This window comes from Scaptodrosophila lebanonensis, unplaced genomic scaffold (genome assembly GCF_003285725.1).
Source record: "Scaptodrosophila lebanonensis strain 11010-0011.00,11010-0021.00 unplaced genomic scaffold, SlebRS2 tig00001412-arrow-pilon, whole genome shotgun sequence".
In the NCBI taxonomy this organism is placed as follows: domain Eukaryota; kingdom Metazoa; phylum Arthropoda; class Insecta; order Diptera; family Drosophilidae; genus Scaptodrosophila; species Scaptodrosophila lebanonensis.
Window position 1 is genome coordinate 12,533,845 of NW_022060739.1, and position 27,381 is coordinate 12,561,225.

General features: G+C 41.7%; 1 protein-coding gene across 1 annotated transcript; it reads right to left on the minus strand.

Annotated features, from left to right (window-relative positions):
• Positions 1-252: 252 nt before the first annotated feature.
• LOC115631407 (protein abrupt-like) lies at positions 253-21,576 on the minus strand. The gene is made up of 6 exons (XM_030528130.1): positions 21,083-21,576; positions 20,530-21,019; positions 20,101-20,385; positions 19,831-20,032; positions 836-1,340; positions 253-547 (listed from the first exon to the last, which is right to left on the minus strand). Exons 1-6 carry the CDS (start codon positions 21,574-21,576, stop codon positions 253-255), a joined length of 2,271 nt encoding a protein of 756 aa, XP_030383990.1.
• Between the last annotated feature and the right edge of the window lie 5,805 nt (positions 21,577-27,381).

The window sequence follows — 27,381 nt, forward strand, 5'->3', positions numbered from 1 at the left end:
GCTCTTTGAAAATATGTAGAGCCAATAACTTACAGATGTATACAAGTTCTAGGAAATTCGCCGTTGGCTAGGGGGTCGTAGAGCAGAGACGCCATATCAACGCTATACTTGTACCTACGCTATTTTTCACCTATCTACGGTAGATGCGAGTGTTTGAGTTTGTGTGTTATTGTCCTCATTAACTGAGCTTAGCAACTTCGAAAGCTTTAAATGAATACGGTCTTTGTGACACTAGCTGGCCGGCTCACAGTTTCATTTAAAGTCGGGCCCGCCAGAGAAGGGTCCTCCTGAGGAGCGCATTGCTTTCATCTTTGCCCACTGTAGGGTGTGCTTGATACGCATATGGTTTCGCACCGAGTTCGGATGGGCAAAGCGGCGCCCGCACTCGATGACTGGACACACAGGACTATCGCGGGGATAATGCCGGTCCAGGTGCTGCCGGAAGACTCGCTGCTCCAGCGGCGTCTCACATAGTGGACAGGGAAGCATATAGTTGCTGGCACTGCTACCGCTGGCGTTCACGCTGCCGCCAACAGGGGCGGAGTTGCTGTTACCCGTCACGTTGGCGTTGGCGTTGGCGCTGGCGCTGGCTGCGACAGCAGCGGCAGCAGCGACGGCTGCGGCTGACGGATTTTGAAAGAGCTCGGGAAATTCTCGTGATCGACTGAGCGCTATGGTGCGCGCCATAAACAGGTTGGCGGTCAGTTGCTGTTGGTGCGACACGGAGACGGACTGATGCAGTTCGTCCAGGTACTGCTGTTGCTGTTGTTGTTGTTGCTGCTGCTGCTGTTGCTGTTGATGATGGATTTGGTGATCGTTTGAGGAATGCTTGTGCCCAGAATCGTTGCGCGATTGCTGTCGGGGCAGGGGCGTTATCTGCTGGCTGGGCTGTTGGGGATGTGGGGGCTGCTGCTGAAGGGGTTGTTGTTGTAAATTGTGTGCCTTCTGATGTTGCTCCTGCTTACGGAGCAATGTCTGGTAGAGAGTTGATTCGCAATCCGGCCGGGTCGTCTTCACCGTAAGCGAGATTGCTGACGAAGCCGATGAGAAACGATCCTCACCAAAGTTGTCTTCAACTTCACTATCATTCCAGGAGCGGGCCGAAGGGGTCGGCGAGGAGTTCGCGGAGCGGCCTTTGTTAAGCGTTGTGTTGTTGTTGTTGCTGCGCTGCTCAAAATGTTGTGGCAATTGGGGCCGATAAATCAATTTCGCCAGCGTGCATTCAGCCGAATCTCGGTCTCGATCCTGATGAGGATCCGCGCCGTGCGCCTTCTCCTGCATATCGTCGTCGTTGGCGTTGGTGATCTCCTCCTTGATGTTTGTCGCATTTATGAACGTACCTACATGGGCAGCCAATTGCGGAGGAAGTGTGCGGGGAGAGGAAGTCAATTTGAAATCAGAAATCAGAAGCAAGAAAAGGGCATTTGAAAATTTTCTTTGGTCCGCTTCAATTTTGACGCATGTCCTGGGTTGGTGACTTGGGTTGGTTGGTTGGTTGGTCTGTATGTCTGTCTATGATTCCAGCAGCAATAACAAAAACAACAGCAGAACTGAATAGTGTCTATCAATTCGAATCCAATTAGTGTCATATTGATTACAAAAATTTTGTTCACACCACGTTTTCACTTTCATTCTGGCGGCCAATTAATCGAAATTTTTTTCAATTTTCCTTTTTATTTTTGCGGTTTGTTCAGTTCTAACAGTTAATTATGTTTTGACTTGGCTTGGAAGTGCACAATTAGCGTTCGTCCAGTAACAGCCAATTAATGTTAAAGCTATATAGTATGTTTACAGATTTACAGCTCAATCAATGCAACAAATTTGAATATAAATGTATACGTAAGTATGTATGTATTTCTCGTATCTACTATCTCGGTTAGAAATGGCGAAACCAATATTGTTTTTGCAACTCGTATTCGCACCCTTTTGACACTCTCTAGGGTTATATTTAAAGTGTGGTATAAAGCTGGTAAAATTTCAATAAGAAGCACCTGGAATCTTAAATATTTTCAATTGTGAAAATATAGTACAAATAAAATTATTTACATACAAAATTGAAATCACTATTTAGTCAAACAATTTTCTAAATCCACAAGCACTATGGGTGGCTATCAAGTGCGCCATTTTAAACGAAAAGGCTTGTGTTGAATTCAAAAAAGAATTTTAAAAAGCTGTGAGCAGAAAAGATTTGTACGTAACTTTTGAATGAAAGCCATATCTATTTCTCAAAAGCTGGTCCCATTTCTCGTTTAATATGGAAGATAAAGCGTATCTTTGAGAGTAAAGGTGTGCGAACTAAAAACTCTTTGAATACTTTTGGTCAGAGTACAGAAACGATTAATATGCACTTTTTTATCCGAGATGTAGCTATGAACTAACAGTTTATACGAGTATATGTATATTATATAGTTTTTAGATGGAAATACAAGTATTGAAAAGCAAGGCACAGGCAATAAAATAAATAAAAATAAGTTTATTGACACACAAGTATAAGTATTTTATCTTTCGATTATTGAATTAAAGAGTGTATAGTCAAACATTTAGAATATGTTTATGCATTTACGTATGAATATTTATTAACAATAATAATAATTACATAATAATAATAATAATGATAAGGTATTCAGCTTTAGGGAGAAAACAAAGCAAGTGTCTGTGTGTTTTTTGGTTTCATGAAGTCCAGATGTCTCCCTAATGCTAATTTGATTACTATTGAGCCATTGGACCGGACCGGACCGCATCGGACCGGATTCGAAAATGAAATCAAATTAGACAGCTTGTTTCTACCTTTGTGCGTGACAGCTCCAGCTCCAGGGAGCATGCCGAGCAGAGCATACATAGCATACAAGTAGATGGCACGAGCAATAAAATATACATACAGTATACATACATATCTATATTTGTAGATAAAATTCTAAAAATTAAAAATGCAATATGTGTGCAATATACTTATAATTAAATGTGTCTGTGTGCGATGCATGCTCGTGAGCCGGCTGGGTTGGGCGGCTGGCTGTGCTCGGTCTATTTTAAATGCAGCCGACGGCATTTTGGTTCAGGTGGTAGCAGCGGGGCCAGATGGGTCCTTTGACCAGCGAAGCACATATTGAATAGCGTTTGAGAATACCGAAAGAAGAGCACCACTGCTCCACCACTGCTGATTGAAAACAAAGCTAAGGGGCATGTTCAGTAGGCGAGGGTACATGGCTTGGCCGATCAAATTAAGCGTAAGACTTTCTGCATCTTTGAACAGCTCCTCCCAAAAAGACAGCTACGAACAGATGTGCAGCTGGTTGGGTTAAAACCGATGAAAGGATTCCACTTCTATTCGCAGTACACCTCCCCCCACACACACACATAGTTAATGAAACATAAAGTGCAAGCCACAAATGTTGCACATGTTTGAGTTATTGGCGTTGTCCCCATGAATTGCCGCATCATTGCCGATGCGTCGAGAAAAGGCCACCTAGACTGCAGTTGGCAGCTTCAAACAAAGCCAAGTGGGTTAAGAAGCAGCAGAGTAATGGCTGAGTGGTATGGATTTATTGGAGCTGCACAAATACTGAATATCGATACGACTTCACCTCAGGATCTACCTACCTATCCTGTGGATAGAAAATTGGCGACATGCCTTGTGACTATAAAAAGGTTTCATGAGTACCAGAGTGATGGAAAACATACCACATTTTTTCAACTCATACATTTTTGAAGGGGCTTCGACTATTTGAATACAGTGGATGTTAAGAAGTGTGATAACTAACAAACTAATATCAATTGTAAATGTCGACACATAATATATTAATAGTGATAGCACCCATTGTGGACGCCCGAGATGTTATTTATCTAAGGATTATCTAAAAAGGGCTCTACTTTTGAGACAACTTGGTTCTGGTATTATATGTAATCGGTGGAAATGCGAAAAAAACATTGCGTCGTGTGCTCTGATGGGCTCGAACTGGGCAGACCATTTCATCAAATGGATGACGTTTCTCGTCCGAGACAAGTCAAGAAACCGCGGCTACCACTTGGTGAGCTGGAAAAGTATCCACACCCACATCAATTACTGGCGAAACTAGCCCATGCGAAGGAACGGTAATCATTCAATTCGCCCGATTCGACTTTCCCACCTTTGCTGCCATTGTTGTTGTTGTATCTGTTTCTTTGTTTTTTTCTTTAGCTCATCGACTTGCCCGTTTGCATGTCGGAGCACTGTTAGGGTCGTCCTGCCGCGTAGCCGAGGACAATAGAAATTAGCTTTATTAAAGATAAAGCAAGTCAGTCGTCGCAAGTAACTGAAATATTTTCTTTCGCGCCATGCGGCTATTATCGTCATCGTTTTGCATTTCGAAAATTGACTTTGTCCTCCGATGGGGCGCAAATAATGAATTTTTCGAAATAAATCACTCGCACGGGCAAGCCTGAGGTACCCCAAGTGTTCTCTGTGCTTTTGCCTTTTGCTTGTTGTTTTTGTTGTTGTTGTTGTTGTTGCTTTTATTGAGATGGGCGCATCGAAAAGGTTGCGTTCCGTTATGGGCGCCTGACTTTCTGGGAGCGGTGGCGGAAAATGCTCGGCGTCGTTGTAAGGTGTGTTTAAGGGCCTTTATGGCCGTTTTTCGATGTCTTAAGATCGTTATCGTCACTGTTATTATTACCAATGGCTATTTGCTATTTGCTTTGCATAAGACCGTATATTCGACGTATTCGTACATAAACATTTCTAGGTTTTTTGTAATTTTGGCGCTTTGTCCTAATTGGAATTTATGGCTTAATAAGTTGAAATGCTTTTGGTTGACTCCTCAATTTCTGAGCTACTCTGCCAAATTATTTGTCATTTTATTGCTTTCTTTTCCATCCTCACTTCTAGATGGAACTTAATTTTTTCTGGTCTTTGGGGTAGTGGGTTTTGATTTTTGATAATAAAACTAAAAACAAAACATGTTTTATTTACATCGTCCGCAGGACTTTATGGTAAATAAGTATCGTGTTTTTATTAATTTTTATGAGCCATTTTATTTCTGTGTCCGCTGGTATGTGTATCAGAAAATTTGCAATAAAACACATAATACTCGCGACTCATCCATCGCTCAAGTACGTACATACTCGTGTATCTGAGAGATAGAAACAGTTGGGGAGAGGTTTTATGACGACAGTTAAGCGACGCTGGACAAGTTGTGATTGAATTATTGATAAAGCTGTCCACTGCTGACCCCAACGATTTTTCCCATATTCACTGAAGTCCGACAGTGTGGGGAATGTGTAAAAATTTTCTGTTTTATGTCCCGAAGGGAGGGGGAAACCAATCTAATTTCGCGCTGCATTGATTTAATTACAAAAATTTGCGTATTTTGCAACTTCTAGCGATCACGATAGGTGGCAGGGAACGATTCCAATCCTATCTAATTAGCCTGTGGGCTTTAAAGGACTTAAGCTGGAGCCACTATTTTCAGAGTCTCTACTATCCTCGTGCCTCGCCTACTGACTATTGCTTAACACAAAAAAAAAACCAAGCCGTAGGACGTACGTATCAGCAGGCAGGGGACACCACATTGTAAGTGATGCCAAATGTATTTCAAAATCAGATGTGGGCGTGGCAGTGAATCAGGTCGTCGGTTCGAAATATAAAAACCTCTGCATAAGCAATAGCGCTAGAGTTGTTCAGTTTTTTTTCTGCCGTCCTTTGTTCGTCCGTTTTGGCGCAGTTTTGCTCGTTTGGTCCTTTTAAATTTATTTTGGGTGACGAATGTTGATGTCACTTGCGATAATGTTGTTTTAGCAACGAAATGAGAAAAGTTTAGCACATGTGATGCACGATGGGCAGTGCAGGATCTTTCAAAATACAACAACAACTAAAGTGTTGTTGTGGAACACACCCTTCGCATAGATGCCTGCTTATGCCAATGCAACCGTACACACACACACACACTTAAACAGAAAGGAGAGATGTGGTAGGGGCGTCTGCGAACGTCATGTGGGCGGACAGTTCGAAAGGACCACAGTAAAAAGCTAAAAAGGATAAAACGCTTGTGCTCATCGCACATAATAAATGTATCTTTTACTTGCAAAATACGAGTTTGCTGTGCGTTGGCGTAAGTAACTTCACCCCAAGTGAACCCAGCCACCTATCTGCCCAACCGCCCAACCACCCAACCACCCACACAAACAAACACACTCAAACACGCACACACACACACACACAAACACACACACACATACATACATACGCAAAGGGCAACAGCTTTGAGAGGACCAAGTGTTTGCGCTCGTTGTATATAAACTTAACAGCATTTGGCTATCTTTTTGCAATTGATGTATTACACATAAGTTTTGAGCCTCATCCACACACACACACACATACACACACAAACACACAGAGACCCTCACATTGACACACACGCACATATACTAGGCGTTCTAGTATATATAATCTATGATATGTGCGCCACATCCAAGACTTACTACCGACCGCGTTCACAAACAAAAGCACGCATACAATTACAAAACGCTCTCACACATACATACATCCATACATACGGTCGGTCCGTATGTCCGTCTGCCGGTCGGTCGGTCGGTTTGTGGGTCCGCATTTTGGACCGTCGTCGTCTTCTTCGTTCTGGGAGAGCGCGAAGGAATATTGTTAACCGACTACAAAATAAATACAAAAACTTTTAATGCCCCCGGCTACCGGCAACAAACGTTGAAAAGCGCCCATCCTTTCTCATCCACACACGTGTGTGTGCGTGTATATGCATACAGTAGACACACACAAGTGCCAGAAAAGTTCATACATGTGTGTATATATATACATACATATGTATATGTGTATGCGAGTATTCCGTCGGACAGACACTGAACGTCTTCAGACTCAGACTCATTGCTACTTACAAAACGCAAATACAAACACACACACACACACACACACACACACACACATATGTACATATAGACGTATAGATACGTATGTGTGTACGTACACACATTGAAATCCAACTACTTCATGTGTATGTGTGTTTGTGTGCGTGTGTGTGTGTGTGTAGAGGTCACTCATACAAACGCGCATACATAATGTATACACGCGGCTTTGGTCTGCCCTTGCCCATAACTCATTTATCAATTTTCACGTACTTGGTCCACATTTGTTGGGCGTCGTATTGCCCCAATGCTGTAGCCTTTTCTTTTCCCTTTGTTTGTACAGTGGGTCAGTTGGTCAATTCTCCATCTTAAAACTTATTGTTGTAGAATGATCGAAAACGGAATATGGCTTGCAATCAACGATCAGCCTTCTATAATTCCTAAAGATTCCAGTAGAACTGTTTTGCTTACAATAGATTTTATTGGATAGAATGTTATTAATCTGTATTCAATTCTTTTTATTTTACTATTTTGTTCGCCTCTCTGATTGGCAATTAGGGTTCTATGCATTCTGACTGCTGAAGAGTTCCCTCTAAATGAGAACAGAAAATTCATTGCTGATTAGGTGCCTTTTAACACTTGCCCTGATAACTGATATCAGTATCTCCTATTAGGTGCTTTCTCTTCCATTTATAATAAGCCACAAAACAAGTAGATTTATTACTGTAAATACATGCTTTTCTGTTGCTTAGCAGAGAAACCCAGGTAATAAATCTATTTCAGAATATGTAGCTGTCTGATTTCATTCTTGAATTTTTTTTGTTGTTGCCCACTGTGCGAAGGTTTGTTACCAATTCAACTCCTTCGGTTCTGTATACTTAAAGTTTTCTTCAGTACGCATACAAACAGACATACATCTGGCAGCCCGCCTTCCGGTCTTCCCGTTTGTTTGTCTGTCAGCCTGTCCGGGTACGGACCACACACGTGCTTCTGCGGCGCTGGAGAGCTCCAACAATGAGAGCTAACAGCCCCAAATGTCATTCTATCTTGGCGGTCATTAGAATGGAGTTCAGTCACGGCTACAATACAGCACGAAGGACCTTCGTTTGTCAGCTTCCCTCTCCAATTCCACACACTCGCACACCAGTACACCAGCATATGGGTATGGACGTACACAAGTTTCTCGTCTTGGCAAACATTCTGTCTGCTAAGGCGAACGTACAGCAACAACAACAACTTGGGACTGAAGCGTTGTGTGAAACTGAAACTCTACAACGGTGCTGCGGGCCAAGATTATCTCTTTTACTTTTGGTGGCTGGAGCTTTTAGTCCATTGCAGCAGTCGTGTCGTCTGCTCGTTTGTTTCTGCTTGAATTATTTTACTCTTTTTCCATACACTGTCACCCATACCATCACCATCGCCATCGCACACCCCCAACCCATGCCAGGCCACCTAACCAACATCCATCCATCCTTCCACCCACCCAGACTTCTTTCGCACACACAAATACAGACTGACATGAAAAACTTGGCTATTGTTTTTGTTGTTATTGCTGTTTTATTTCAACACGCCTCATGCATGTGTAAGAGTGTGTGTGTGTGTGTGTATACAACCAAACTAAAAACACACACACACACACGCAGAGTACGATTCGTATGTACTGTTCGCTTGCGTATGCTATTGATGGGGCTAGTTTGATGTATTACCCCAAAAAAGGAAATGTCTGTATCGCTTATGCAGGGCCAACTCAGAATAGAAATAGGCATTTTGGCATTTCGATTTAGTGGCTCACACACACACACACACATGCACACATACCGACAAATGGACAGACATGGCACACACACACACACACTCACACACACACTCAAACAAACACACACTCGGACATTTTAGATGTGAAAGGACGCACACATTGGAACAAATGCAAACGATGATTACGCCATCGGATGCTCTCATTCTTGCACACACACACACACGCACATTTGTGGATAGTGGGGGGAAGGGGGATGGGGATAGGAGGGGGCCACCACCATGTCCCGCCGTTTACTCATGCGGGCCTTTTTATGGGTATTTTGTATAATACATCATCGACAAACCTATTTGCAAAGTACATATACATATATGTATGTAATGCATATATATATAATATATTTATATATATATATATATATATATATATATATATCTATATATTATGTGTTTTGTGTTTGTGTGTATATTTATATAGCTGTTTTTGTTGTTGCTGTTGCTGTTTTCTGCACAGACTTTTCGTTCTCGTGTTTGACTCGTGCTTGGGTGGGTTCATGCTGCTGCTGCTGCTGCTGCTGCTGTCCTGCCGCTGTCCTATGCGGCCGGATAGGATCGCAGTGGGTGGGGGCAGCTACCAAGAACAATTGCAAGGACATGTGCGATGGAAGCTGACGTTGACGCCAATGGTGTCGGTAATGGGTAATGGGTAATGGCAACAGCAATGAAAGAGACAGCGCTGTAACAGCGCATTGCTTAGGCTCATGCCTGAAGGGTGGTCGTGGTCCGTGTCCATGTCCATTGCCGGGTTGGGCTCTTGGTCTGGGTCCGATTCAGGCTCGGTCAGCTATCTACTGAGGGGGTTGGGCGCTGAAGCTAGCGTTGAAATGTATTTGCTTTCGTTTAAATTATTCCAAATACAACTTCGGCGTGTGCGTCCATGTGCGTCTGCAACGGTTAGTTTGACGTACACTTTTCTGAATCTGAATTAAATGTACATAGTTTTGGATTGCGTAATTCATTTGTGGAGCCACCCATCAGTCGATGGGTCCTTAACACCCACTGTAACCCTCAGGAGTGATCAACGATGTGGTCGCTGCCTATTTTGTGATGCCAGAATGGCCATAAAACGATTTGTTCCCTTTCGGTTAGTGGACGGGGTTTGGCTCATGAACAGAGTAACTGTGCGAGCATTATAGGATGGGATGTTGATCCCAGCTTCAAATTTAGGTACTTATTATCTTTCTCTACCTGAGAGGCTTCTAAAAAAGACAAATGTTGTTCATTCGCTGAAGAAAATAACCACCGGTTTAAGTCGTCATAATTGGAGGAATGCTAATCTAATCTGAGATATAGCATGAGAGTGAAATCTGGCGGTTAAAGACGAACTGATCTCATTGTTTAAGCCAAAATAGTTAGTAATTGTGCGAGCCTTGCTATTGCCTTTGTAACAATAAAATAATTTCTCCATCTGCGAAACATATTTTTCGCACTATTGCTCACCATTATGGGAAGAATGCCAATCTGACCAATGTAAATCAGTCATTATTTAGAAGAATTATATACTGGTATTCCTTCAATTCATCTTTGAGGGGTAATTGGAGGTTCGTTGGTGTGTCCGTAAGGAGCCGTTTTATAGAATGCTTTTATTTATAACTCAGCAGCAGAAGTATTGTAGACATATGTGCCCTTACGTAGATATAAGCTGTGGGACACGTCAGGACGCTGGCGTTACGCAAGGAGAAGGCAGGGTATAGTACGGTAAGGGGCAGGATAGGAATGGAAAAATGTTAGGTTCCCAATTACACGCCGTTCGCCACTTGCTGACATCAGGCGGTCGAGAGAGTTGAGGCGGCATCTGGTTCAAGGGAAGAGTGTGGGTGTCGGAAAGCAATTGTTGTTGCTACTTATATATATATATTTCTATCTCTCTCTTTCGATTAACATTTTTGATGCTTGTGTATGTGTGTATTTTGGAAGTGTTAGAAACTTTGTGCTGCATTGAAATTATATCGTGTTAAAATTTATTTGTTATTCTTTTTGTTGTAGTCGTCGTCGGTGTTGCCGTTTCTGTTGACGGTTGGTTGGCTGGTTGGTTGGTTGGTTGGTTGTGCGTTCGACGTTGTTGTCGTTGGCCAACTATGTTTTTGGCCTTCCTGTGCATGTGGACGTGAGCCACTGAGCGTATGAGTAATTTTATGTGGCTATTCGCCTCCCCTTTGTCCTGTCTCTCTGTTTGCGTGTAATTTTCTGTTAACAAAACTAAAAACCCTTTTGTGGATATTTCTATATGCGTACATGAGTGTGTACGTGTACGTGTATGTGTGTACGTGTGTGTGAATTGGGCTGTTTAGAACTTCCACCCCAACATCCTGCGTCGTCGGGCTGTGCAGCTTAAATAAATCGCAATTCACAATAAACTAATCAATAAATACACTGAAATACTCAATTGATGGCTTTGAATAACTGCAGCATACAAGTAGTACACGACCTAGGCGCAATAGCTTTTTATATTTTATGGGTATACGTTTTTTATTCTCAGACTCAAAACTTGCACTAATAGATTATATTCGTGCATACAGTTAAGTGCTAGGTTACTACTGCTTTCGATTTTGACATTATCTTTCCTACCTGCGCTAATATGAATGCTCTTTTCCCCACTTTATCAGATAGGCTCAGGTCCAATTCCAAATGCTATCAATCGACTAGTTTCGATAAAGAATCTTAAGGTAATTCAAGAACATATGCAGACCTTGATTAACATTACAAGTAAAATAATATATTGCGTCGATGGAGTGGATTTAGATCGATGGGAAAGCAGAAAGTGCGAAGCAACTAAAGCTCGATGAGATACGTTTGTGGGAGTCGACAGGAAACGGCAAGCCATTACAACACATATAGCGCCGGCTATTCGTCACCCCCCTTGACGCCTTGCCGCCTTGCCGTCTTGCCGTCTTGCCGCTTGTCGCCTTTCCGATGGTGAACGAAGAACGCAACTATTTTAGCATGTGCGGCACCAATTTATCAATTAAAAGGGATGTCGAAGCCGCAAACAAAGCAGGCGGCAGATGGAAACGAAGACTACATATAAGCTTAGGATATTAGAGGGCGAAAGCGTGCAGAATCAGGGTCAGCTTTAGAGGGTTAAGGCGGACGTACGGGGGGTCCAACAAACCAACCCAGCCGCTACTTTTGTTGTAGCCTGCGCCTTCGTCTGTGCCTTCGTCTTTGTCAGCGACAGTGTGGTGGACTTTCGTTTAAAAACCGCACACTCTGTTGGGAGCTGGGTGAAAGGATTTCACCCACCGGCGCATCTACTTATAAATATCGTAGATTGATAGTGTAGCGCTCTCTCTTTGCAACTGGCTGCCACACAAGTCGCTTCAACTGAAGCTTCGTGTAATTTCAAGATACTGTGAGGCAAGGAAAGGCAGCACAAGGCTGCCGGCCAGGCGAGGGGTTTCAAATAGACTCTTATTTGGCGACGACTTCAGTTTCTCACTTACAACTGAACATTCGCACATACCCTCAGACGCAAACACACACACACACACACATGCATAAGTGTATATGTGTAAGGAGCACCCATGCAAGGATGAGCCAGTCGGCATACATATGGATTTATGTAAAGTTTATGCCCAAAAATGACCTTTTCCCATGCCGCTCGGCGCCCTCCCTTTCGTCCCTTTGACTTTAATATTTTGTGGAAATAAACATACATTTGAACCGGATTCGTATACGGATACACACAGTTTGTGTATGTAGGTGTAACTATGTGCGTACGACCACTTGAATTTAAAATACGGCGTGGCAAAAAGAGCTGCTCGTCACACCGCCCCTCACCTCCCCGCCCCGCCCTGGCCAACCCCACCCCCTTCAACTCCACACCCATTTCTCTTCGCCCGCGTTCTTGGTCTGTGAACAACCAACCAATAGTTTCCCAAAATTTTAGCATTCGCTTGGGTCGACTTCGACTTCTGCATACACACATACTTGTACCACACACCATCGAGTGTGGGGAATTGTGTGTACTTCTGTAGTTAAGCTCAAGTAGAAGCAACAACAGCACCGACGACAACAAATACAAACAAAAAGTAATAATAATAGCAGTCGCAGCAGCAGCAGCAGCTTAAATTTTGTTTAAACTTAATGTATTTTCTATAACAAATACTCATGCGGAAGCTAAATTATCCAGTCAGTCCTTTTGCCACTCTTTTCTGTCTCTTTCGCTCCATTCCGAATGATTTTGAGAGCCCATACGTGTACACACATGTGTGTGTGTGTGTGTGTGTGCATATATATTTGTATTCGTACTCGCACTCATACCTTGGACTGGGTGTGGGTGGTGGGTGGTGGGGGGATTTTGTTTGGCTATACTATATATCCACACATGTACGTGTACGTGTATGTACATCTATATATATATATATATATATATATATATATATTTATATATACATAATAATAATGTTTTATATGTCTAGTTTGGGGCATCGCATCTATTTCAAACTATGAAAAACAATTTCATTTGAAGTTTACGCAGAAAATTAGAATTTTCAAGTGTTGCAATGGGGGCTTCTGTTGGGTCGCTCAGCCGTTAAGGCTATCGGTGCTGGGGATGCGGTATGTGGGCGTATGTTCGACTTGTTGTTGTTATCGTCATGCAAAGGACGATATTCTTGGTCCACACACAATGACATAATCTCTCATCTACATAAATATTATACAGAGAATTTAGCTTAAAAGTTTTAAGTTGCGGTTTCGCTTTCAGTCCGGGTTCCAAACCATCACTCTCTCTCTCTCTCTCTCTCTCTCTCTCTATCTCCATTCCTATACTGCCCTTTCCCAAAAAATCAGCGACCGTAGTTCCCAGCAATTTAAGCGATTTATAACTATCCACTACACACATAGAATATACATATGTACATACACGAGCGTATTTTCAGGAAGGAGGCATGCAATAAGCTAAAATATGAAATATGAAATTTGTAATTGCTTTACAACAAAAATTCTAACCACGCTGTCGGCAAAGAGTTTTATAATCGATTTTAGTTATATATATGTATATTGCTTGGGTCGGTAAAAAACCATTTGCTTAGTTATAGCTGCAGAGTTAAGAAAACTGCTCAGCTAGGATTGCAAAAAAAGAGATATTCCCCACGAAATCGTAACAGAATCGCCTGTAAGATAAATGCACCGTGGGAGCTATTCAAAAATATTTAATCAATGAAGTTGAAACAGAAAAGTAACGGTTGGGGACTACACAACACAAATGTTTGTATAATCCTCACTAAAGTCCTCAAAATGCCCGTACAGAATTGTAAATAGTTTTCACAAAACTCCGTCTCGTAAATTCCAAAGAATAGGATTCTTGGCTTGCGGTCAGACAGACGAATAGTTTTCACAAAAAATGTTTTATAATTATTGAAAATTATATGACAAAGGAAAAATTATAATTTGCTAAAGAATTCTGTACCACAGAATTGTAAAATGTGTGTGCAAATTATTTGCTTGTCTGGCCATTAAGCGTTTGTATACTTTTGCTTGAGCGCTATCATCAACATTTCTGATTTGACAATCGAATCGGCAGCTGGAACCACTAGTCGCCCCTATTGTGTTTATGTGTGTGTGTGTGTGTGTGTGATAGAGTGGGTGTAGATTGGCGGCAGGGGTAATGGGCGTTGAGTATCGAGCATCGAGCAAGCGTGTCACCGTTAATAGTTGAAATGAAGTAACGGGTGCGTTTATTCACGTAATGTATTTGGGTGTTGTTACAACAACAATAACAACGGCACTGCACGCATACATACATACATACATACGGATAAACAATACATATGTACATATGTACTTAGATACATAAAACTAAACGTACCTACATACAAACACACATATCTACAATAACAACAGCTTGTAAAATAAATAAATAAATAACTGAAACAAACGATTGAATAGGGCGGAGGGGGAGGGGTGTGTGGATAGGTGGTTGGGAGCGGAGAAGGATAAAATGAATGTAGTGGTGACGTATAAAACGCTTTTTGTTAGTTTTCATTACTTTCTGCATTTAAGCGTATTTATTCCGTTGTTAATCGAATTTATTAAATGCAAACACGCTAACGACCGAAAAAGGAGGCAACCTCCCCAGCCCTCCACCCCCCAAGCACCCCGCACCAACGCACCTTACACATACGCGTGCAGAGTTGACACGCACATATGCTTACTAAAGGATGTGCCCTGCCCAGCCGATAAAGGAAGCGGGCTGACGCGGGCTCTGGACGCATTTGTTGAAGGCCTGCAGGTAATTTTACGGTCGAATCTGCGACCAGACACGCAAATTCGGAATCTACCGCCATTTGTCAAACACATATGATTTGGTTTGTGCACAAACTAGGTCCCGAGCTGGTCACACAGGAGGACGAACCCAATTGCAGCTGCAAGTCGTAAAATCGATGGCATACCATGGCAACGAGATTATCAAATTGTATTTAATAATTGCTGTTGTATTTACATAATATTTGTTGTCATTTAATTGTTCGTCGGCAATTAAGTTGCCTAATATTTGAGAGTTGGTGTGCCAATAATTTGCTAATGTGACCATAGCCTTTAGCATGGAGATTTGACGTGTCTGCAATATTCCATTAAATTGCAGATGAGTAGACACGCCTTAATTTATAAAATACGTAGTAATTAACTATTCTCTTAAATAATCCATCCCTAATATTTGAGGGTTTGCGTGCCAATTCTTTCCTTTTTGTTGTCTCAAGTTGTAAAGAAGTAAGTAGAATGCTATATTGTCCATTACTAGTCGCAACTTGCTTTTATTCCGCGGCTGTTGTACAACCCCACCCATCAATGTTTCGAGGTAGGACTTAACGACCTTAGCAACTAGCGCTGTCGTGCTGCAACATTTCTATTGTACTATATTATGGGAGGTTGTTTTCTTAGTCGCTTGGCTCAACGCATTAGTTTCGTTCCAGTATTATTCTAATAAGTCCACCTCTCACAATACTATATACAGTGCATTTAGCAATATATTTTTCAATTCTTCGAGCTGCCAAAACCATTATTACAAGTATATGGCAACGGGATGTAATAGAATGCATGGCGCAATATCATTCCCAAGCCTTTTAGGGTAAAGAAACCTGTAAGGTTGGAGTGGAGTCCCTAGAAGATCTTTATTTTATCTTAACTAAACTGTTCTCAGGGACGACAGAGTAGATGAAAGCGCTCCATCGACCTCTCCTTTCCTTGTTTGCCTCAGTGGCAAAAATCTTGCCATTTCTTTTGGTTATTTCCATTTGTTTTCAGTTCATTACAAGTGTCGCCATCGAAATTGCCGTTGTCATTCGTCTCTTGGGGTGGTGTGTTGCCCCCCAGCCCCCGTCTATCATCCTGCTAGTCTTACGGAGGAACAGCACATGTGTTGCCTTTGACATCGATGAGCCAACAACACCTTCCCTTTGCTGCTGTACGAGTATTGCTGCCATTTACTTGTATTTGTTGGTCGCCTGCTTAGAAGTACACCTTCAGCTGGCGCCGGTTGGGCAGGATTGGGCAGGTTCCTGGGTTTTTCTCTATTCCCTTGCTTTTATTTTAATTGTAAAATGTTGTCCAACGACGATGTCTAGAACGAATCGTAAAGGTCAGAGCCTGTGTCGTCTTGCCTTTGTATTAGTCCCTTTTTCTGAGACGACTGTTCGATTTGCGCAATGCACATTTTTTTGCAAAATAAACTTTTGGAGTTTTTGCCCGATTTCGTGTTTTCGTTTTTGCTATTCCACTTCTGCTCGCTCGTACGTACGAGTATGCCCTCATTTGTTTGTTAGTGTGCGAGTATGTGCGAGTAAGGATATCTTTGTGGGCCTTCTTTCAACTGACATTTGCGTGACTGCTTGTGCTCTGCTGTCTGCCAAAAAGGAGGCAGATACTCGCACACATATATTAAAATAAAAACCCAACTCATATTATTGAACTCGAACTCTCGAAAAGATGGTGACCGAGTGCGTGCCAAAAAAGCAAAGAGAAGCAATGCTCGGCAGGACTAGGAGGACTGGCAGGACGAGCGCGAAGACCAAGCCCTTACACACACATGTGCGCAATTTCCAAGTCCACTTTTCCTATTGCTTGCAAATAAATCGAATTCACATAAAAGCAATAAAATAAAATCTAAATATATGTATGTATGCATGTCTGTCTCCATGTTTGTATGTCTGTGTGTATGCATGTGGTTGTGTGTTCGTCCTTTTTTGCCATTTGTGGCGTTGCCAAAACAATCGAGAGAGTGGTGAGCGGAGCGGGGCGGGGCGAGGCGAGGCGAGGCGAGGCGGGGCGGGCACGGTGTGTTGACCTAAACACACAACAGCAAACAAAAACTTATCATTTTTATCACTGTAGAAAACTTTATCCATTTTGACGGCCTGTTTGTACTTCTCAACCTCCGGCAGCAGCCACCGCCTCCACCTCCATCTCCAATTCAACATCCATTTCCATTTCCACTTCCACTGTCAGCCCACCAGGCGGCGTCGTTAATATTTCCGATTCCGTCGGAGATTTAGATTCGCTTTCGTATGGGCCCACAACGAGCGGGACAACTACCACTCAGTTCGTAAAAAAATGCAGTTACAGTTACCGCTGTCGTTACAACAGCCGCTGCCCGGAATTTCAAATTACTTCCATCGTTCCTGTTGTTCTTGTTGTTGTTGTTGTTGGTGTTGTTGTTATCGTCTCGCCTTTGCTCAGTCATATTGAATGCTTATGCTTTATTAAATTTGATTTCAGGGCCACACATTCTAGTTCGAGCGCTGTTCCTCTGCTCCTCCCTCGTCCATCCCCTACTTGACCAATCGAGAGCAGCCCAACATTTGCTGCAATGATCTATGTGCGTTGAATATTAAATGGTACCGGTGCGGGCCGAGTTGCTGGACAGCTGGACAGCCGGACAACTGGACAGCCGGACAGCTGGGTAGCCAGCCTAGACACATCGTGGAATTGAACGAACGATTGGCGTTATTACCATTATAATGCGCTATAAATGCGACATTGGCGATGCTATACAAAGTGTGTATAATGGGCACTTCTACTCCACATTACACCACCTTAGTGTTCATCCTTCTACTTATACCCGTATAGTACAATATCATTGCCCCCACTTAGTATCTTGGCTTGAATATTTCGTGGATGGCTTGGAGTATCATCACTAGTGAGGTCATGTGGCTACAGATCGGGAATTGTTACCGGACAGCAACCTGTTTTCGAAAATTCCGAATTTCTTGCGCTTGACGCTTTATAAAGTTTCTGAGCCATTAGTTTGAAATTTAAAATATAAGTCTTCCACATGGGATCTCTTTTCTTGATGCTTCTTATAACGCAGTTTTCTCTCCATCTAAGTATCTATCATCATAAACAATTAAAAACATGGATGCCCACTTCTACAATCGTAAATGGATCTGTTGATTGAGGGTGAATTCAGAACATAAGAACCTTAAAGACAAGGGGCTACAAATTCGAACCATCAAGTCATCACTGTCAGGACAGTTTCGACAATACTTTAAACAATAATCAGTGGAGGGTAATGGCTATTTAGTTAGCAAAATTTTATACCATTCCACCACACGTTTCCAATCAATGAATTGAACAAATAAATGTTAAAAACCATCTGAGTAGAGCAGTCAAGCAATTACGTAGCACAAACCTATTTAAACGAGGAATTGATTGGGGATCGAATTCGGTTTGGTTAGAACAGTAACCTGTTAGTTTCTGTTAGCAGAAACATTTGTCGAAGCTTCACTTTAGGGGTTTTGTGTAAGATTTTAGTTTCTTCGCTCCGCACATTGTATTTAATACTTTTTTCTTTTAGTGCATGCGTGTGCTTTTCAAACGGCTTGAGACTGTTAGTTGGGAGCTCCTAATACCATAATATCCAATTTTAATCATACTCGTAACAATAATAATAATATTTTTTTGTGCATTATTCGACACATTTGCACATACGTAAATGTACATTATGACATGCCTCGATAGCCAATGTCCAATGCCCAATGCCCAATGGCCAATGGCTATTAGGGTGCAGCAAAGTGAGTTTATGGGGGCTAGTTTAGTGGGCAGCTGTGCGTTGATTGCCAGCTTTTGGGTGCGTGACATTTGTCGCTAATGGCGGCAATGCTCGTTGCCTTGTGACTCCTTCAGCCCAAACGTTGGCTTCGATTTTCGGCAGCATCCCGCAAATCTCTTGCGTAACGCTAAAGACAAATTTTTCGATCATATTTGGGAAACGATAAACATTTTCGGTAAGTAGCCTGTACCCTGTACCAGAACAAACCATCTTGGGCAGCAGTACGGGCCATAACATACTCGTAAGTATATATTGGCCATAATACGTGATACGTTCTGTGCAGTTTTGAACATGAATACAATTGTGTTAGTAAGCCAAGTTTATGTGAGGTGTGAAAATCGTGGTTCTTTTCTTTTGTGGATTTTCACGCATTCAACGCTCCACGCCTCTACGCTAGAGCTGAAAACTATCGATGTTATTTTTCATGAATTCAACTATTTTCCTGTTATTTGGGTGTCGAACGGAATTCGAAAGAAACTTTAGCCACATTTTGAAAATGAACAACGGCTGCGAAGCACATACAAATATTCGTAGCAGTTTAATTTTGTACATTTATTAAAAAACCGATGGTTGTTCAGCTCTTTCTCAAATAATAGGAACAAATCCAGTTAGGAGCTCATCTTCGCAAATACTTGAGTAAAAGGATGCATTACTACAAAATCATATTCTTTTCAAAACTATCATGTGTAGTGCGTTTTTCTATATCGAGAGAGTGGGAACTCACCATAAGCTAGAATCATACAGATATTTGAATGAAATTAAATATAATGCTTTGCAACTTATAGTATAATCGACTATGATATAGTTACAAATGATCACAAGTCTTTTCCAAAGGGAGAGACTTTAGTTTTGAAATTTTTTGTTGTTTCCAATTTGGATTTAAAAGCTTCCAGACTGAGTTATCAGAAGCCGACTAATTAGTTACGTATAGATGCAAATAATACGTAAATAATGCATTGCAGTATTTCGAAGAGATGCCCGAATTATAAATACATACATATTTGTAGATAGTTTAACATTAAATCATATACATTACACAAATATTCAATTATGCAATTTTAAAAATGGTAAGCGAATTGCAAGCTTGGCGTTCTAATAAAAATCCAATGGGATGGTTTACTCACCAAAGTCGTTGGCCCCCATGCCAGAGGGTCCGGGCAGCAGTCCTGGTATGCCTTGCAGCCCCAGGAATGCGCTTGGGAAAGAGTGCGAACGCTGATTGTCCATGCCGTCCATTGTGCCATCATGATGGACATCGCCGCGATCTGAGGGCTCAGTGTCGCTGCTGTTTGAATCCTCGCCTGCGCTTTGTCCGAGATCGTGTTTCTGTTCCATAGAGGAGAGACTTGTGAGTGGGGGTTGGAAATTAAAAGAGGTAGCTTCCAATGACATACCTGACTGCTCTGCTGACCGTTACTGTTCTCCAGCGCTTGACCAAGCAGGGATTCGCGCAACTCAAGGCTGCGATCCCGATCCTTGGAGACATCCCGGCTTCGATTGCGTGTCAACGGGTGCTGTCCGGCTACAGGGAATTCACGATCGAGCAGCAAACGTTCGGGGCTGATGCCGTGCTGGGCGCGGAAGAGATCGGCGCTCTTGATACGTTTCTGGGGCGGCGGTGTCAAGTGGCTCTTGCGATTACCCTCCATGTCTCCGAGATCCCAGTGATTGGAGCTCGCCTGCAATTGGAAAGAGGGAGGGCACGAAATAGTGGATGGGTGGTTAGTGAGCTCTTGAGTATCCTGCGAACAGTTACAGGTACGAGAGTAAGCTAATGGAACAGTCCACGTTACTTTGTTGGGATTTGGATTGGATTTTCTTACGGGCGACGGTGCGGATGCTTTCAGCTCCTGGACGGCAGGTGGTCCGCTGGTGTTTCCGCTCACTTGACTGCTGCTGTTATTACTGCTTTTGTTACTGCTGCTGCTGCTGGTTAGGGGTAGACTGGACGCGGTTGCCGCCGCACCCGAGGACGCTGTTGCCGGCACTATTGGGGTCTGTCCGGTGCTGAAGGGCGAGCTTTGGCTGTTGTGGTTGCTGGCGCTGACGTTGTTATTGCTTCTGCTGGAAGCGTTGAAGAGAGCTCCTGGTAAGTAGTTAACTTTATTGTTGTTGCTGCTGTTTGTATTATTATTGTTATTATTGTTGTTGTGCGTCAGCGGTGCCGCAAGCGCCTTGGCTGTGGTACTGAGTGCATCAAAGGGATAGCCGCCATTGACATCCGCCAGGCCTCGAATTTGCAAGAGGTGTGCGGTCTTTAGGAAATCTGGTAGTTGCTCGTGGCTAATGTTAACTTCGCCATTATACATAAAGCTGCGAGTGAATAAGAGCTTTAAAATTAAACGCACAGCGCCGACTTTATCACCAGGGACTCACCTAAGCAGGTTCTCGACGTCGTCGCTGCGCACATCGCGCAATATGACAATGGGATGCTCGCAAGGATTGGATTTGAGCAATTGGCGAAAGTAGGGACTGCAAGCGCTGAGCACCACTTTGTGGGCAGTGAAGGAGCGCTCATCGCAGGCCAGCGTCACGTCCACAAAGTCCTCCTCGTCGCGCAAATGCCGGAATGAGTTGAGGATGGATGTCTGGAAGTCGTTCCATTTGAGAGCATAATGTTGCTGTGGCAACGACGGTAGCGGTGACTGCAGGAATGTGGATCGCTGATGCTGCTCTAAATTAGGTGAGAGCGCTGCTCCAGCCCCAGTTCCACTGCCACTGCCACTGCAGCCAGTGCCGCCGGACGCCGTTGCTGCCGCAAGCGAAGCAGATACCGAGGACGTTGAGGATGTCGTCGACGGCGGTGGCTCCATTTTAACTACGCCTGCGTTGTTGTTCTCCGTAGTTTGTAGTTGAGTGGACTCGGTCATTTAAAAGTGCCGTGCGAGGCTATTAATGGACTCCTTCTGCTGCCTTTTCAGAAAATATCTTAACACAAATTCAATTTGGATTTGCGTGTGCGATTTCGTTTGGAAGCATTAAATTGGTCCAAATGGTCTTTTGTCTGTTTTTGGCGCTTTTGTCAGAGCTCGCAAATATTTACTCTGCCGTCGTCCTCGTCGCCGCTCTCCAGTTTTGCTCTGCTGCTTCTGCTTCTTCTTCTTCTCTGCTAATTTGGCGAAAAATGTGGCAATTTCTGGCGTGGTTTGTCCATTTTCATGTGATTTATGGAGCCGTAGCCATGGACGGAGGGTTTGCTGCTTCGCCTGAAAAAAGGGGGAAAAAAGAGACCCACGTATGAGTTTCGAGTTTGCTTAAGAGCTGCTGTTGTCGAAGAGAGGTCAAATACTGGGCTCCATGGGTTCACTTGGCTAGGCGGCAGGTGGTCTCAGTGCAGAGGCAATATGTGTAAGTTCAATCATTAAATATTATTACCAATTATTTATACTTAAGTACCGAAACAACTCTGGCGGTTGCGGTTGGCTGTGGTTCCCGGTTGCCGGTTGTTGGTTGTCGGTTGTCGGTTTTTGGTTGCCACTTGGCAGCCCTCTCTGTGGTGTCTTATGAAATCATTAATAACGCGAGCATCCGTGCCGAGCTGGCTATTTGTAGGGGGCATTAGACACAAATCAATTTAAATCAACCGTTTACAAGCAGCAAACAATGAAAGGGTACAGCTACAGGTACAGAGCCAAGCTGGAGCCAGGGGCGATCTTTGAATTACATGCCAAAATAATTACACAAGATCATTAAAGCCCAATCAAGTGGCGTACAGTGGCCTATAATGGCTTTCGTCGCTGCAAAAAGTAATGCTGTTGACCAAATAGTCTTAAGAATGCTCAAAGATAGGGGCTATCGCGCAACTTTTTACAATTAATATAAATAGGCAAATGAAACCTGTATACGATTTCTTCTTTCTAGTCGTTCTTTGGCATCCTCCTCCACCTTTTGTCTACTTTTTCCAATCGTAGTGATGCAACATTTTTATACCTAACTATCTGAGGGCTCTCTTCGCTACAGCTTCAAGGCCTATATTATAAGAGGTTTTGTATAAGTTTTTATTTTATGAAGATATGGGGGGTTCGCCATTGCGCATATAAAAGGAGATATTTACAATATTGGTTGAAACTTCTCTCTTAATATAGAAGACGAGCTTGGAATGATAACAATAAACAAATGTTTTGTTTTTGATTGTGAATTTCAATTTCTATTTTTCTCGCCTCGCTTATATTTCTTTAGACTTTCAATTTGTAATTATTTCATTGGCTTGCTTTTCTGTTACATCCAATTCTACCACCATCCAATTCTACCACGCCCCATGTCCCAGAAAAGTGCCACTTAGGTGGCGTGCAAAAACTAAAAACGTTCGCCCAAATACATACATAGATACATACTTAGATAACAATAAAAGTATCTGCAATAGCGACAAACCAGCGCAATGCCAACAGCATTGGCAACAGGAATGTTTCCCTTAATTGCTTCAAAATTCAAATTGAGACATTAAATTGAATAATTCAAATAATAATTAGCCAAATGAGAAGACCCGGTCGAGTCACATAATTGCATTGATGATTTTCAAAAACGGCCATCCAGCTACTTTGATTCCAGCATCGAGAGCTGAAGTCCGGAGCACGAGCTGTGTCGCCAAAAATACGTGTGAAATTTAAGCATGTAGTATATTTAAAGCCTCTATTCGAAATTGTACTTAACAATACATTATAGAGTGTTACATTCATGCTGTAGAATTTTGAATTAATTAATGTTCCCAATCAAAAAGTGATTGAGTTATTCAACTTTGAGAACGCTAGTGGAATTATGTATTTACAAAAATGTTTCAAACTGTTTCAGCCAATCATCGAATTCGGAAATGGAAACATGTCAGTAAGTTTCAGCGTGAGAAAACATGTCTGTCTGTCTGCATGAATGGATTGATTTCAGAAAGAATATTAAGAATGTTTTGGTTTCCCAAAGAATGCGGTTGATATTTCTTTTTGGCAACAGGTCAATAAAATAAGTACTCTATGTTCCAAGCAAATAATTATCTGCTCGTTGAACGGATATAATAAAGTTTTAATCGGTAACCGACCCATTTAACTTGCCACGTGAATATGCCATTTCTGGAGTATCGAAAATTGTTCGGTTATTTGACTGCGTGGCGAGTTTTGTGGCCAAACGATTGCGAAAAAGTTTCTTCAACACTTTCTTTCGCCAAAAAAAGCACGAAGGGGGAGATGTGTTTCAAAGAAATGTATTAAAAAATGTCAACGAACCCCTTGCTACACAATACAAATTAGTACTATTCAGACATAAAAAGGAGAGAACATACTAAGCTCAGGTAAAATTCTAATGAGCCCAGAAACGAACACAGATGCGTATAAAAACTAGCGAAGAAACTACGAAAAAAGAAGATGGTTGCTCAATAAGCCTGTTTATTATAGTGAGGCAGCAGTACAAAAACTAAAACTAAATGGTATTGAATTTCCATAAACTGACTATTAATTAAATTAGGTAAAGCGAAGTGGTAGAAAAAGTATCGGCGCAATACTTAGTCGCAGCTGGGGCATCGTCATTTGAATATAATTAACAAGAGGAGAAAGCAACACTAACAACAATACGAATAATATTAACTCTTACATTTGGCTTCTACTACGTATAGCTTCATCTTCGATATTTCCACTAAAATATTCAACAAAAAAGCTGAAAGCCAGCCAAGAGTCGTGCGTGACCACCAAAATAATAATTAGCAAACTGTTTATTTTGTTATACATATATAAATTTGTTGTTTCTGATTGAAATAATAATTTCTATAAAGTGTTAGTCTACAAGAGAGGGAAACTACTTGAAACAATAAATATTTCTATGAAATTTTAAAACAAATAAGAGAGTACACATAAATATAATGAGCACACAGTATGATTTCATTTATAGGTATAAATCATTTTCTGATTGAAACCATTTTAAGCTCTCAAGCGCATTTGAACTGCTTTCCACTGTTTTCCACTGCTTGCAAATTAAAATTTAAAAAATCACTGCTTGCTTTCATAAAGACTAACCATTTCCTGACTATTGTTGCAAGGAACTTACAGATTATTAAATAACATACATATAGTATGTATTGTTTACCCAATTACATTGCTGAATTTGCAAAATAAAGTTTTCGGCAGACAGTTTAAATTCGATGTGCTTTGTTGGTCAAGAGGCTTTTAAATACATACGAGTACATTCAAGAATTGATTGCTTCACCAACTATTCCAATAGTTTCTCGCATTCCTTCCACATGGTACTTAATGGGTGTGTAATATTTTTCCTTCATTTGTTAAAATTTCATTGTAATTTGTGTTTTTGTATCTATCGCTGTTGTTGTTGTTGCTTTTGCTTCTATCCATCTTTGTGTATGTGTAATGGAATCGCACGCATTGTGGCCGCTTGTATTGGCCAAGAAATTTGTTATTGCGTTTCGTTAGTGAATTTGCTTTAATTTCATTGGCCAACTCGTTTATCTATTTTTCTCTATTTTTATTATCTCTTTTCGTATACCATACTCGTACGTTTTCGGTTGCCGTTGTCGTTGCCGTTGTCTTTGTTGCCTTCGTCTGATTCATTTTTAACTTATCCGGCTACTTTTGCTGAATTTGAATAAAACAGTTTACGATCGTTTTTACATTAACATTTATTTATACCCCCCTTCCATCCTCTCCCCTCCCCAGACAACCACCTTTATGCCGCACTTCTTTTATTTCGTCGTTTATTTTCTGTTTTTTGGTGGCTTTATAACTTGGCAATTGAAGCTTGGATGCGAATTAATGCGCCGACAAGAAGAAGAGTGTGATATTTTTGAACGCCCATTCTCATTTAGCTTTATACTTGCTATGTACCCTAACTTGTCTTCATATGGATCGGTTTTAAGAGAGGAAGGTCTTCTTATCGATTGGAGACGACTTATTACTCATTTTCAAAATCTTCAGATTTAAACTAAAAGTGTACCTCCAAAAATATTGTAAAAACTCTCCAAACGGCCCCAGCATTCTAATTATAATTAAAATAGGTTATCCGTTTTCTGAACAATTTCATTGTTCTGCAAACTTGGCTTAAACAACAAAAAGATGGCTGGAAACAAAGTTTCATTGTTGATGAACAAAATACCAGGAAATTTAAAATAAAATTGTTTGCAGTAAACAGGTCTTTAATTCAATTCATAAAATTATCCAGAAATCCCTTACACATTATTCACTGTGGTAGCAACTCGATTGCTCGATTTTTAACGCCCAGCCAAGCACTTCCTTTTTGTTGTTGTTTTTTTGTGTCGCACTCTATATGGTGAGATAATTATAACACTAACCAACTGACTGAATACACTGTGAAACACAGTTTTGTGTGGATGCAATTATTTTACAATGTTCGCGTACATTAGCAAATAATTGGTACATAAGCTTTAGTTAACTCCTTACCAAATATTCGAATGGTTTAAGTTTTGAAATTATACTCCGAGGATATAAAGTTTAAAAATGTAAGAAAAAACAGATAATAGGAGTTGAATGTTAGTCTAGAGGACTAGAGTAAGATAAGCTCAGTTCAAATTCTAAATTCGACGCACAAATTGGTGTTTACATTTGGAATCAACTTCAAAAATGTTAACACTTAAAAATTGATTTTTAAAAACACGCTTGTTGCTGATAGGAAAACGGTCTATTATTGAAATTGATTGATATTCTGATTCTGCAGGTTTTGAGGGCAGCATTTGAAGAGTTTTTTATTTTGTTGCTTAGTGTTATTGTTTGTTTTAAACCCAAACCTGTACGGTAGGGGTACGTACGAGTAGAGTAGCGTCTCTCTTTATATGGGAGGAGGAGGTAGAGGACTGGCACCATCATTGGCGCATCCAAATTTATAAATTTCCCACATATCGGTGTGCAAGCCAGACTCTGAAGGTAACACCCGACCCGAGCACTGGGTCGCGTCGTCGTTATTATTATAGTCAATTTTAGAAAAATGAAGCGCTCAACCAAAATAAATGAAAAACTGCTTTCATGCTTGAATTGTTTACGGGCGGTACACAAACACATAGCACTTATGCATGTACATAGATACACACACACAAACACATACATACATACATATTAACATACCCAGATAGATAGGTACAAGTAGATACATATACGGTGCGAATCTCGGGTACGTAAGCGAACTTCAAAGCCAATACGCAGCCCAAATACCCAAATATAACGACGGACGGGTCGGAACATCGCGGATGAATCAATCGCGTTGGCCCCAAACGTCTAATGGAGCCATCCGTTCCCCAGCCTGGTTGAGTGACTGACGTACTGACTGACTATCTGACTGCCTGACTGCCTGACTGGCTGACTGAATGACGGACGGTTTGTGCAGGCGAGTACCTTGTACCATTACTTATAGATAGAATGTGTATGTGTGTGTGTGTGTGTGTTCTGATGTGCGCTTCCAAGTGTTTATGGTCGATTAGAAATCCATAATAGACAATTCTCTGCTGCTTTCCCCGACGCTTGGATGTCCCCAACGCACACGAACCAAAAACATTATGAATATTCGGAATGAATGAAGTGCGCAATACTCAATTGAAGTTCTTAATAACATTAGTAATTACTTGAAATGGACCGATATGAGGATAGGATAGGAGGAGGAGAGAAGAACCGCCGCCTACAAAGTTCATTTCATTCTTCTTCTGTATTGGCATTTGATCAATCGATAGAAGGGCAGAC